Source organism: Pleurodeles waltl, chromosome 3_1, assembly GCF_031143425.1.
Source record: "Pleurodeles waltl isolate 20211129_DDA chromosome 3_1, aPleWal1.hap1.20221129, whole genome shotgun sequence".
Lineage (NCBI taxonomy): Eukaryota > Metazoa > Chordata > Amphibia > Caudata > Salamandridae > Pleurodeles > Pleurodeles waltl.
The window spans coordinates 148,834,808-148,848,706 of NC_090440.1; the positions used below are offsets into that span (position 1 = coordinate 148,834,808).

General features: G+C 44.2%; 1 protein-coding gene across 1 annotated transcript in view; it reads left to right on the forward strand.

Annotated features, from left to right (window-relative positions):
- ARL14EP (ARF like GTPase 14 effector protein) overlaps positions 1–13,899 on the forward strand; it is a 76,452-nt gene that overhangs the window by 14,446 nt on the left and 48,107 nt on the right. Inside the window, exon 3 of the mRNA XM_069221979.1 lies at positions 11,386–11,513. Within this exon, the coding sequence (XP_069078080.1) occupies positions 11,386–11,513 (128 nt within the window). The remainder of the gene's footprint in view (positions 1–11,385; positions 11,514–13,899) is intronic.

Consider the following 13,899-nt stretch of genomic DNA (forward strand, 5'->3'; position numbering starts at 1 on the left):
AGAATTGAACGTGGACGTCTGATGCCATTACTGTAACGTCTAGTGAGACTCAGGGCGGAGTGATAAGCTGCTGAGACAACCCCACCCCTACACCGGTAGCCTTGCAGCTAGCAGGTGTGGTATCAGGGTTCAGTAGCAATGGGTGTGGAGTGAGGCACAGGATTCGGGGGCAACCTCCATTGCCATACAACCTAAGATGGGCGGCTTCCACGCTCATGAAGGATCCCCTCTCTTCCTTTTCTGCGGACCTGATCTCAACATAAACATAGCAGCACTCGGATCAGTGACCAGTAGTGCCTATGCCTAGAGATGACCAAAGGTAAATCCACCGGAAAAAACGCTAATAAATCAGCAAGACAACTCCTTTTCTCTGAAGCACTACAGCACTCGCGACCAATGGCTGCAGCCAAGGGAATGTAACCAGAGCCCTTGACTAAACCTACTGATATACCTAAACAGGACACCACAATGCAGAGTATATTCCAGGAAATATCGGCGGTGGGTAGAAGATTAGAAGGAATAGACTAAAATATTTCCTCCTTAGCTGAAAAGACGAAATGTACAAGAACAGACATAGCAGGCTTTTGAACCCAAGTTGCGGGATTAGAGCAGCGAGTCTCTGCTATAAAAGACCATCTAAATACTGCACCGGTTAGGGACCAAGAACTGCTGTGTCTACAAAGCAAGCTAATAGACCTGAAAGACAGAAGTCGCGGGGACAATATCCGAATCTTCGGGGTCCCGGAATGGGCAGAAGGGACAGACTTTCAAGCCTATCTGCAGAATATTCTACCCACGCTTACATGACTTGCCTTTGACCCACCGCTTGAATTTGAGTCCATCATTTGGGTCACAAGCGGCCACAGGCACACCCGTCAACTTTTTCACAAAGCTCGCTCCCACGGACCATTCATAGCTGAGGGTTATGCTTCGCTGCAGACTTCTCCAAGGAGGCCACCGATCGCTGCAAGGCATTTCTCTCTATGTCCCCGACTTCGCCAACTTGGGGTGAAATATGGCTTGTTAGAACCAGCACTAATGTGGATCACCAAAGATGGCAACTCACAAGATTTCTACGAGCTGGAGGCGCTCCATCTCTACTTGGACGATCCCTCGACCCAGATAATAGATACGACCCCACTAGCTGTAAACTTGAAGCAGGATCCTGGCCGATAGGGCAGGATATCCCCATTGACTGCACCAGAACTGCGCAAACAAACTGAAGTTGAACCCCACTTAAGGGGAAGAGAGAAAGGGAGATTGGCGCGAACTCCAAGCAATAGAGTTAATGTGCTAAAAGCTGTGGTGTGCCATACCCAAACATCGGAAAGAGACGCTCCCCACTGAAACCTTAACATTACGGTCATCAACAACAGAGACTTTGGAAACTGAGTGGTGATTATGGATCACTGAGACAGGCCAGACTAGTAGAGCCTACACCCCGGCAAAGACAGTGCAGCCAACGGACAGATGAGTACTCAAATATCATGTTCATGTCTAATGTAGTCGAGTAATACACTGTAAAGCAGTGTATAGAATAGTAATGTTTTACTCGGGTCACTGTGCTGAGACAACAGTAGACTGTGTTGAGTAACACCAGGTTGCGCGGTCCGAACCCACTCTGGGTAGTCAGCCAGATGTCTCATAATTGTTTAGGCAGTAGTCTGATTACTCATTTCCCCTCCTCTCCTCCTCGCTTCACCCTATCTCCCTTTTTCTTTCACTCTTTCTCACTTGTCCCCTGAACAGTGTACATGAAGGACATGATTTGAACGATATGATAGCTACGTATACTTTCTATGATGAGACATTACAGATTGTAAATTGTGAAATAGATAGAGCAAGATATAAATGCTGCTAATCTTCTATGGGTACAAGCACGTGGCTACTAGTTAACAGTTCACAGCCACGAGATAGGATACAGTATTGTAGGCACATAATGGTTTCATATAAGTTATGCCTCAAGCCCTCGGTTTAATGTTTAATGCTTCAAGTTCAAGGTCACATGTATTTGCTATCGATGCACTGCAATAATGTTCATTGTCAATGGGGGTTCTCCATAACTATAATAATGTTGTTATATAATATTATCATAGATGTTTATTCTCATTAGAATCGCATACTGTATTTTGGTAGAGCACGTGTTGCCTCCTGCTGATCACGGCTGTTACCCCTCTGTGCTTCAATCGCTGACAGTTGGTGTGGGGTACCTCGGGGGAGAGGGGGATCAGGGCCCCGTCTCCCCTCCCCTCCTCCGTTCTCCCCCATCTCCCAGCAAGGATGGAGGGGGGGGGAGCTTGTTGAGGTGGAGGGGGTGGGATGGGGTGATGTGGTTTGGACGGGAACCGATTAGAACGGGGTCCAACATTTATGGTAGGAAACACAAGCGTTCTTCTGGCCCTTTCATTCGCCCCTCTACAGGGAGGATTGCTGGTCTGCCCCTTTCCCTGCCCCTCCCCAGCTGCTTGCCCCCCGTTCTTCTTATTACTCTTGCTGTTGTCATTCTCCCTACCATACTCATCGGAGCAGACGGTCCACATTGATGATCGACGCTCACCGTTCCCACGATTGACTCCTTACGCTCTTCAGGGGCGACCCTCCGCAGGCAGCCTGTCTCGGCCCGGGGCTCCTCTGAGTACAACGGCTCTGAAGGTTTGAGTCCGTAGAACCAGATCCCCAGGCCTTTGCTGCTGCCCTAAGTAGCAGATGGGCCGATACCTATATCTCTTCCCCTCTGCTTTCTTTACTTTCCTCCCCCCTCCCCTGTCTCATTAGCCTCACCCTCACTCCTCCATTCTTCATCTTTTCTTCCTTAGTCAGTTTCTTATTCCTTCTGAACGCACATCAGCACTCCTGCTTCCTCATCTTCATCATCTCCTTTAACCGTCTGCCTCCTATCACTTATTAATAGCACTCAGCAAGCACCCAGCACCCCCCGATTGCCCTGGTCGCTATTGTAGGGTTGTCCTTTCGGCTCAGACGTTAAACATATTCTTCTCATCCCAGACATCCCCCCCCCCCCTTTTACAGATCCCTCCACTTCTACATCAGATTCTCTAATAACTGACACCGCTGTCGCCATCTTCATAACATCACTCTTGTACCCTAGTGTGATGCATGCCTCCACTAAGGGTATGAGTGGCAGAATCCCACCCGGTGCTCGACCACTAAGGATTATATCCTGGAATGTCAATGGTCCAACCCATTATGTGAAAAGAAAGAAGGTGCTATCCTTCTTGCAGTCAAAAAAGCAGACGTAGCCCTGCTTCAGGAGACACACCTCAATGTGGCTGAATCCAGTAAGTTATGTTGTGACTGGGTGGGAAAGGCGATATTTAGTTGCTCTGCGACACCTAGGCCACAGGGCATGGAGACCCTACAGAAATGTAGAGTGACGATTTTTGATTCGCTAGACACTGCCAGTGACGCTGATCAAAACATGGTCAGACCTGAAGGGGAGATTGATTTTCACAAATCTAAAGGTAGGGGACTCTTCGATATGCATTGGTTCCATATATGCCCCCGCAGGCCCAAAAAAGCTATTCTTTCTTCACATTACCCATCTGCTTACGGAGACAGGCGTCTCCCGTAATGTCATAGGAGGAGACTGGAAGTTGGCTTGAGACGCAGTGCTAACCAGGACAGAGCCATCCTTGAAGATGTGTCCCTAGATCATAGGTTAGTGGATCTTTTGAGGCTAACGCATCTAACCAATAAGGAATACACATTTCTGTTGCAGGTGTATGGGACCCAGTCCCGTCTGGATTACTTCCTCGTGACACACAGCTTGGTGGCTAAGGTACAGGATTCTCGTATATAGCACAAGCCATCTCTAAATTCCCTTATCATGAATCACCGGGAGAGGATGGATTTACTGCAGAATTTTATAAATGGGCAGGTACGGAAGTAGTTGATTTCCCTTTATGAGGCCTTCTGGGAGGAAGACCTGTCAGGGACAATAGGTGCAATCTCGATTCAGGCAGTGATCGCAGTACTATCAAAACCCCTCTATTGTGGCAATTATCGACCCATATCACTGCTGAACGGCAATATCAAAATTTTGGCCAGTGTTTTAGCAGCACAGTAGCGCAAAGTTATCCCGTCCTTAACACAACAAACACAGGTAGGATTTGTCCCAGGACGCACCTCTAGAAATCATCTAAGAACTCTCTCCAATACACTATGGGAAGCCAGGGACATGCCAGCTGAGGCAATAGCCTTATCTCTAGATGCGGAAAAAGAGTTTGGTCGTGTAGATTGGGGATATTTCTTGGCGCCCTTGCGAAAAATTTGGACTAGGTGCATAATTCATAGCAAAAATATGCCTACTGTATGATAGCCCCTCAGCACAGGTTAATTGTGGAGGATTTCTCTCGGATCCTTTCCCCATTTGCAGGGGAACGAAACAGGGCTGCCCTCTCACGCCATTGCTGCTCCTCCTAGCCCTGGAACCGTTAGCAGTTACCATATGTCAATCAGCACTACTCGCTGGCATATCAATTAAAAGGGGACTTTCCAAAATCTATTTGTATGCAGATGATATCCTGCTTACCCTGACAGCTCTCGACCATTCCCTCCCGGCGATACTGAGATTATTGGAGACTTTGCAGACCTATCCGGATACCGAGTAAACTGGGACAAAAGTAAGACACTGCCCCTCTCCCTCATAACGATGAGTGCGGCGATACACGGATTCCCGTTTCGTTAGACACCACTCAGTCTTAAATAACTTGGGATCTTTGTCAACAGAGGCCTGGAGAACATGGTGGCTCAACACCTTGAGCTGCTCATTGCACGCATGAAGCTGGACTTTTAGAAATGGTCCCACTTGGGACTCTCAATGTGGGGCAGGGTGCATGCAGTGAGGATGGTAACCTTGCCGCTCTTCACATACGTGTTGGACACGCGTCCTATACAAGTGCCGCTCTCCACCGTAACATCTATTGATGCAGCGATCAGAGCCTTTGCATGGGGTTCCTCTCGCCCCTGTCTATCCTCGGCGACGCTCATGGCAAGTTGCTCCTGTGGTGGTATGGGGCTACCATCGATAGAACACTATGCCATTGCTCTCCACCTTTCTCAGTAAATGCTCCCTGACAGGCTGGACCCACTGCAGTAGGTCATAATGGAACGTCTACTGCTATCACATGGTACTTAGTCTAGAAATGCCCGCTCCCCTACACAGCTCAGCAACCCAATGCTGAAAGCAATGGGAGTAGGATGGCGTAGAGCTCTTAGGCTTAAACCCACTTTTTCTTGACCAAGCTCTGATTTGGGGAAATGAAGGCATATGGATCAGAGGACGATCTCTATTTTGGGCGCAATGGAGCATGGCGGGCATAGACACACTAGACCAAATCATTGAGAATGGAGAGCTTAAACCGTTTGAGCGCCACAAGGAGACTTTGGCCTCCAGCCTAATCAAGCTTGGCGATACCTACAACTCAAACACTGCCTGCATTGTAGTATGGAAGCGACCCTTTGGGTATTACAATCATTCCCTGTTGTTTTCTATCTTAAAACTTGGGGCCACCTCGAGGGCGTGATGGCGGGTATTTACGGTGTCCTCACACAACACCCCCACACACAACCCCTCCTTGAAGCTCTACGCCTTAAATGGCAACTATGCCTCCAAACAGACCTAGAAGTAGAGAGCTCGGCAGCGACAATGATGGCCCTAGATAAAGGCGTCTGAGAAGCCCGACTGAAGTTTTGCCTTTTTTAAAATAATTCATGATTGGTATTGGACCCCAATAAAGCTGCAGAGAATAGGGCTACTCCAACATGCACGATGCTGGCGGTGCATGGAAACCAAATGCGACCTGTAACATATCCTCAGCGAATGTCCATCGGTTCAACCCATCTGGGATATGGTAGGCGCCCCTCTTGCAACTTCGATGATACTACAGACACCGCTCTCTCCCTCACTTATACTTATACACAGCATGGAACATCTTCCTGGCCTGTCCCGGCCACAACGAACCCTGTTACATCAGCCCTGGCGACAGCCAAGATATGCATGCTACTACATTGGGGATCCCCTACGCCCTCCACCCCAGAAGAATAGATAATAGCAATGTTCCGGACTGCTGCCTTTGAACTTCCCATATGCAGGATCAAGCTGCACTTTTTTTTTAGCAAGTGTGGGCATCCTTTCTTACGGACATGCCACAGTGAGTTCATTACTTACCTTCCAGCTTTCCTGTAAATTTCTCACGATTACTGACATAAAGCGCACTGCCTCTGACCCCACTAGCACCTTCCTAAGCAGGGGTGCCCTTCGCCTTTTTTTGTCTTCCCTTCCCATCTTACTTTCTCATCTTCTTGCATCCCCGCTTACTCACTCTTCTGTCCCCCTACCACCTCCATCATACTCCCTTCTCTCCCCACCTCCTCATCCCTCTCCCCCAAATCCTGCCTTATCTTACCCTAGCCAAGTGCCAACTCTCACAGCTTCCCTGACCCCTTCCCCCCCCCCCCCAACCCCTCCATACCCCTCTCTTCCCCAAAGCACTACCTGCAGTAGCTTGCCTCTCCCAACAACCCAGGCATCTCTTTTCTGACCTACATGCAATCACGTTTGGGGATGACCACACCTTCCTCTTGTTCATAACAAACTATTCATATCACCTCAATGAAAATCTGCTCTGTCTTTTTGTTCCCTGCTTATTAAAGACACACTTCCCTAGATCAAAACCATACTCGACATTTTTTGACCGTACTGTGCACTACACTAAAACGCAATGCCTACTGCTGCAGAGTTTTATCATCACTGTTTATACTACTTGCCCAAGGGGTCGTGCTTACCATGCCTCCAGCTCAAGTGGGCTTGCCCTCCAGAGTCCCTCTTCTCCTATCACAATCGGTGAGAACTTGTGTCATACTAATTGCCTCAGAAGTATGCTTCACTGTCCATTGGTAAACGTATTCACTCCTCCCACCCCTACAGAAGCGAATGGACATCCATATGACAAAATACTGTCCCTACTCCTAGAGCTTAAGGAAATTAAGGCAAACCCATTATCCCGCCCGCCGCAATCAGCAAGATGCAGAAAATGTCAACGTTAAATCAAAAAGGAGTGCTATATAAATCTCTGAATTCTTGAAATGCAATAGGAAAAGGAGTTGCATGAAAACCAAATATCTGTATCCTCTAGACCAGATGCATTGACATGTATAGCATGTGCCTTCATACCTCACGTGAAGGTATGGGCAATTTGTAACCTTACTCCTCTGTGTGCTAGAAACCTAGCCCCCTTCTTTTCTTTAGTCTTCCTTTTCCTCACCCCCCCCTTGCTCTCCTAACCTGTCCGACTTAGCTGTTGAGATACAAATGTTCTTCTTATGAAACAATGAGGGAAAATGTTCAATGTACTTGTATATTTTTGCGTTTTCTCAATAAATAAAAATGACAACACAAAAAAGAAAATGGTTACACTGCTTTTTGCATTAGGAACACTTTTTGGAAATACTTGCATGCATCAATATATTTCACCAAATGACGCTTAAATGAAATAGCTCCTAAGATTTCATAGTAGTGAAACTTTTTTTCCCTACTTGCATTTTATTTTGAAAACAAGAATCATCACTCTTGCTTACAAGCTTCTGCAAACATTTGCATCCAGTCAGAGAGCATTCTTGGAGCATTATACTTACCTTCATATTGTTAAACTTTTCAAACATGTGTACACTTTTTTTTTTTTTTTTAACTTGAAACACTGTCAGTAGTGCAGTGTGACCGTAAAACGATTATTTAAAGAGCTCACTCTAATAATGAAAGCTTTTCATAAATTAACCATACATCAAAGTTTGAATAGGGTTAACATATGGACACATATCACTTTAACTGCAGACAGTTGCCTACTCTGTAAACTGGCAGCAAAGGGGTTGGGCCTACTTGTCCCAAGGACAAAATAAAAATAAAAACTTGTTATTCTATTCCCTTAAACAATCATGGGAGGGCAGTGTGTGTGTATGTATGTGTGTATATAACCCTTACTGGGGAAGAACCAATGCCAGTTGTTGCACCTAACTGCAGGAGTTGGTTTGTGTGATCTCAATCTGCCTCCTCTAAACCTTGATCTCTCCCCTTTGTGGTAAAAACCTGTTGAGGTCTGGGAACCTCTACCGTAGTTCCTGAAGTCTTGTGACTACTGCTGGTTTTGGGTATAGAAATAGGACCTATGTACAGTTTGGCCAGCAGCCAGTACCTTCCTGTCGGCCCTCCTAAAAACATGTGATCCAAACATGTCTCAGATTTGTACTGAGCTTTGCTTAGAGTGGTAAATGTGGAAACTTATTTGCTTTAATGATTTTTTAAAAATCTTGATCGAACAGGAGGCCTCCTACTCCCCCTTTTGCCTCCTTATTAACTAAATCAACTAGTTGAGGACTCATCCACTTAAGGATTGCTTTATTTCTGTCCGTTATGAGGGCTGCATTGGCATTCTCTAGCATACAGATTGCCCTTTGGCTCTAGCGTCTGAGGAGCTCCAGGTCCATTTCCAATTCACTTATCTCCAATATCCTAGTCAAAGGCCTCATTATATTTAAAAGGCGGTCTTGACATAGCTTCAAGCAGTGTTCTGGTCCTTTCTGTGGATTCTTACCAGATTTAAATAAAACAGTTATTAGTTCCCGATCCAAGTTTAGTGTCTGGCAAGCTTTATCGTCAGTACTAGGTCTTGGGCATTCTGCCCCTCGTCAAGTTTCTTTGGTGCCTCTCAAATGGTCTCCTGATCCACTGTTTAATACATTTTGACGTGTCAGTGGACACCATTCTGAACTGTGAGGATGCTTAATTGAATCTGGTGAAAACATCTTATTACCCAAGGGGTCTTTAACTTGTGTATTATAAGAGGTACCAGGCAGGTCGTCACCTAGGCTATCCAGAGTGTCTGGCTCCTCCTCTATCTCAAAATAAACTTGTCGAGGTCTTTATAATTAATGGCATCAAATATGTCCAGCCCCAATGTATCCTGGTTATCTATTGTGTCGTAGAAGACACCTTGGTCTCTTGTGATGCACTGGACACCAACATCTTTTGTAGCACTATGACTACCTGGTTCTCTTGTAGTGCTTAGGCTACCATGCACTGAGGACTGGGTATTGTGCCTTGATACCTTCGACCCAGAATCATAGGGTCGCGCAGGATGACTTGTTTTGCGTATGGCCCTACATCAGAGGTCTTCAAACTGGGTGGGTGGGGCCCCCTAGGTGAGCCTCAAGGTGGCGCCAGACTCTGGCCAAAATAAGCAATATACAGGTAACAGGCCTTTGTTTAAAGCAAAAGCAGTTATTGCATTTTTAAAAAGGTAACAGTACTTAACTGCAATGTTTAAATAGGTCGAGACATATTTAAACATTGCCTTCTTTATAAAATAATTGTGAAAAATTCTGAAGGGTGGCCCCAATGATTTTTATTTTTCAACCTGGGGGGGGGTGCATTAAAAAGTTTGGAGACCACTGCCCTACACCCTTTTTGGGGATACTGGCTGATTACTCATTTGAAATTGAGAAATAATCATCCTCTGAAGGGCTACTTCTCTTTTCTTAGTTATTGCAGCTTCAACCGCTTCATTAATGGAGTTTTATTTCTTTTTTAACATATCTTCTGCAAACTCCATCTGAGTCTTACTCTTCTCAGCCATTCTGAGGAGAAAAAATACTAGCTTAAAATGTCTTAGTTAAATAGTATACTGTTTTTAAATGCCCTAATGATTCAAAGGATAAATAACAATTTCAGGATTTTATTAATATCCTGATTCAAGTATTAATCTGGGCTACAGTGAAAGAGCTCTGTTGATAAATGATGCACGGTAAGACTTTTACCTCCAAACTGGCGTTCTTTTCATTTGAAGCGGCGTAACTATGGCAGCCAGGCATAGAAACAACCTTCAAAAAGAAAAGAACAAAGACAGAGCTTAGTCCTTCTTTAATTTTAGTGAAAAGGTGGGTGGGTAAAAAAATAAAATAAAAAAAAAAGCTCGGTCTTTCACAGTGGAGACAAAATTCAATGCCGGATCCTGTGTGCAGCATGAGAACACAACGTCACTGTAACTATAAGCTCCGTCCGCACTCTGCTCTCCAGCGAGCTGTGACATACATTGCGTGTGGCGGTTGTTTGAGAGCGCTCTCTGTCCCCGGCTGGATCTTCCCGCCTTCAGGGATCCTGTCCAGGTTCGGAGATCACCAGGCCCCAATGCATGTTCCGCGTTCATGGCTGGGTCTCTCCGATGTCCGGAAGCCCGCCAGGGAGACAGAGACTGCAGAAAGAGAGAAGCGACTTGCCTCAAAGACTGGATCTTCCCCTGCCTTCTCCCGCCCAGGGCTTCTGAAGACAGGCAACATGCTTGGGAGAAAACCGAGGCGCAGGGAGTCGCGCTAGGACTGCTAGCCCTGACTGACTGCCCTCACCTTCCAGCAGCCATTGCCTACCAGAAAAAAAACAAATGATTAAAAAACACAGTAAATATCACATCATTAACGGTCCACCAAAGGCAATAGCTCAATCCGTAAATTGGAAATAGCGCCTGAACACCAGTGTAACACAAACACAAAAAAACCTTCAAGAGTAGGAGACAAGTACTTATCTGTATGGGAGCAGCTAATAAAAGAGGAAGATGGTTCTTGCGATGGTCATATGTGCTTTAACAAGGTTATTTCACTTTATGATGTATGTTTATTCTTTAAAGGGCTGCATGTTGAGGCAGCAACAAAGGATTTATGCATAGTGATAGCCTCTGGTCCTGTAATGAAATTCACACACACTTCACAAAAGTCTCTCTCACATTGAGTTGGTGCTGCTCCCGGCAGCTGATGTCCTCCTCACCATCACAGTTGAGATTTTCCTTTGGAATATCTCAAATCACTGCCCAGTTCCAACTGCATGTTGATCACCCTACAGTAATTTGGAGGCCGGTCAGGCGGCTTAATGCCTAGTTTCTGGTCGATGACCATTTCTCAGAGAAACTTGGCTTGAAGGTTGCAGTATGTTGTAATCCTGTTTCGTTTTTTTTTTTTCCCTTCACTCTCCTAATGATGTATTGCAGGTGGTCATCAACAGACCCCGTCAACCCATGAATCCTACAATGATTTAAAGGGCAAATTTCAACAAACCTGTCATCTTATTTCTTACAAGATGACTTGTGTCACTTGTTTCCTACTTTAGGAACTGCCTTATTACTCACTGTGAAACGTCAGTTAAACACTTTGTGGAGCACTCGTACCTCTGCGTTCACATAAAGGAAAGTGTGCCCCTTTAATTCCCTCACTGTGTTCCTATGTGCTATGCGTGGTATGAGGAAACTGTAGCTTGAAACGTGTGAAGAGTTCATACAAATGAAAAAAATTGGAGATTTTAAAAGTACATTTCCGTTTATTTAGGGCCGAGCTGCAAAAGCATTGAAATCACTGCAATTTGCCAATCCTGGACGACAGACGGAGTTCACCCCAGAAACCAGTAAAAGAGAAAAAAGGCGACTGCAGTCTAAAAACACCCAATCATCGGACAGGTGGGCTACAATGTTTTAAAGATTAAACTAACCTGTAGTAGTCTTATCACTGGGTACAAATCAGCAGTATGTGCCGCCAATATTGTGATTGTTTTTGTTAGACTAAAGCTCATGTTAAAACTAGGATTTTCTATGTTTGTTCTCTTTCAACCAGTTTTCTCTATGCTGTCCCCCAAGGTAAAAGCACAGGAAATGTAAGGTGGGGTATTTTACAATCAAATAAGCTACTGGGAAAATCAGTTACTATTTATCTTCATATATTATGTAATCCACCCTCTAATGTTCAAGCCCTCAAGAGAGAGTATTGATGATAGAATAATGCATATAAATTGTGATTTTTATATATATATATATATATATATATATATATATATATATATAATGGGCAGAGAAAGACCCATGAAATTCTGGTATCAATGTTTACTGCTTATTTAAATTAATATACTGTACGTGGTTCAGGGCTTAATTATATTTGCTTTCATCGGAGCATCCTAACCAGTTTTCATAACACAGCATATTTCTGTTACCCAGTACCTATTCTCTTTTCAGCTTAGTTCACACATATGGTAGGAGAAGTGTGATTGCGACAATTATCAGCCTTGTAACGATTGCTGTTTTCACATGGAATTGTTTTAAAGCCCTGGTAAATATTCTATAGCGCAGAGCACATCCAGATCCTCATTATCATAAAATGGCGAATTGGGGATTGTAGTGAATCCTAGTTTGTTTTTAATGGGATAACAGGAGTTAGCTTAGCCTTTGGCTTGTATACTCGTGTCCCTATCACCTAGCGACTTTTAACATACTTAGCTTGCTCTGTCTTTGCCCATTTAATTATTTACTTCTTCTAAGATGGCTGCCTTGTTTATAGTTAGGCCACCTGTTATGAGTTACATTATCAATGTCACCACGCTAAGGCATCAAGATCAAGCAACAAAGACAAACAGTAGGTGTTCGCAGTTATGGATTTTCCCCCTCTATACTTTTGAGGGATTGTTTATATTAATTGCCGTCCCAAGCATGTCTGTTATCTATTGTTTGGGAACACACCTACGTCAGGGGTCCTTGTAGATCTGTATAAATACATCACACTTTAGACAGATAATCAGAGGGATTCTGACCAGAGGGCATCGCTGATATCGATGCTGCAGTCATCTTGACGCTGACCCAGTCTTCGTGTCCCTGCGGAGTCTGAGATAGAGACCTCATTCCAAGGTAAGTAGGGTTGGGGGCTCCTCTCATGAACATGGCATTGGCAGATTAGGTTTAACAAACCCAGCTCTCCTTTAGGTAGGAGGTTATGCCTTTTACATTAGGGTATTAGGGCATATTACATCTCGTATGTCTTTTCTATGCATTGCAAGATGGTGGGGGTCTTTGTAATAATGAGACTCGTCTTCACAATCCTGTTCCTTGCATTATTCCTTATCCTAATCATTGCAGCCCATGCAACTTATCGCAAATTGCAGTTATTTTGAATAAAAACTATTGAAACTTTTCTGCATCTTTGTCATTGCCTGTGTTTGTATGAGACATGATATATCTGTGAGAAAGGGGTAATCTCCGTTTAACCACAACACTCCCTGAGATGTCTTATTCTCGAATCCATGCGTAAAGGCTGCCACAAATCACCTTTTACTATTGTGTTTCCGGTGAGGTGCTGCTAGTGAGCTGGTAATGTTGGGACAACAGTTGCGACTTGTTGTAGGAAAGGCCTAGTCGCCTACAAGCAAAAGTACTGTTATCCTTTAACCAGCAGTCTCCCAGAGCAAGAGTCCAAACTACAACAGGTTTGGCTTATGCAAAGTCCATGACTGGGCATTGGATCAGCTATGTTTTTAGCAATATGTTTAATCTTTATTTAATGACCGCTTAGCTTTCACTAAATTTACAGCTCGACATCTAAAATATAACTAGTTCATTGTTTAAATCCAATAATAATTCAGTCAGTAAAACACTCAAACTGCATGGATTTCTCAAAACAATAACACTTCTATAATGGCTACATGTTTTTACTTCATAATTCGTAAATCCTCACATGCATTGTGGCATTTTAAAACATTATTAAGTCGACATTTGTATCATAAGAAAATGTTATGTACCTTTTTTTAAACATATCTTTTTACTTTTATAAAAGTATTATTATGTTTTAATAAGTGCAACTTCAAGCCCTCAGTCTAGATAAGTTACGTTACACAGGTATTAGGCTTTCTTATACATATACGCTGATCGTAACAAGAAGGAAGTGGTAATAATAGCTCAATCCCCCAAAAAGATAAAAGACCAAAGCTCATCTTTGTCGGCTAATAATTTCAAGTTCTCATCTGTTAGTAATACTATTAAAGGGAGGTGTGATAAATATGGCAAAAGAGACGAAGTGAAGGGG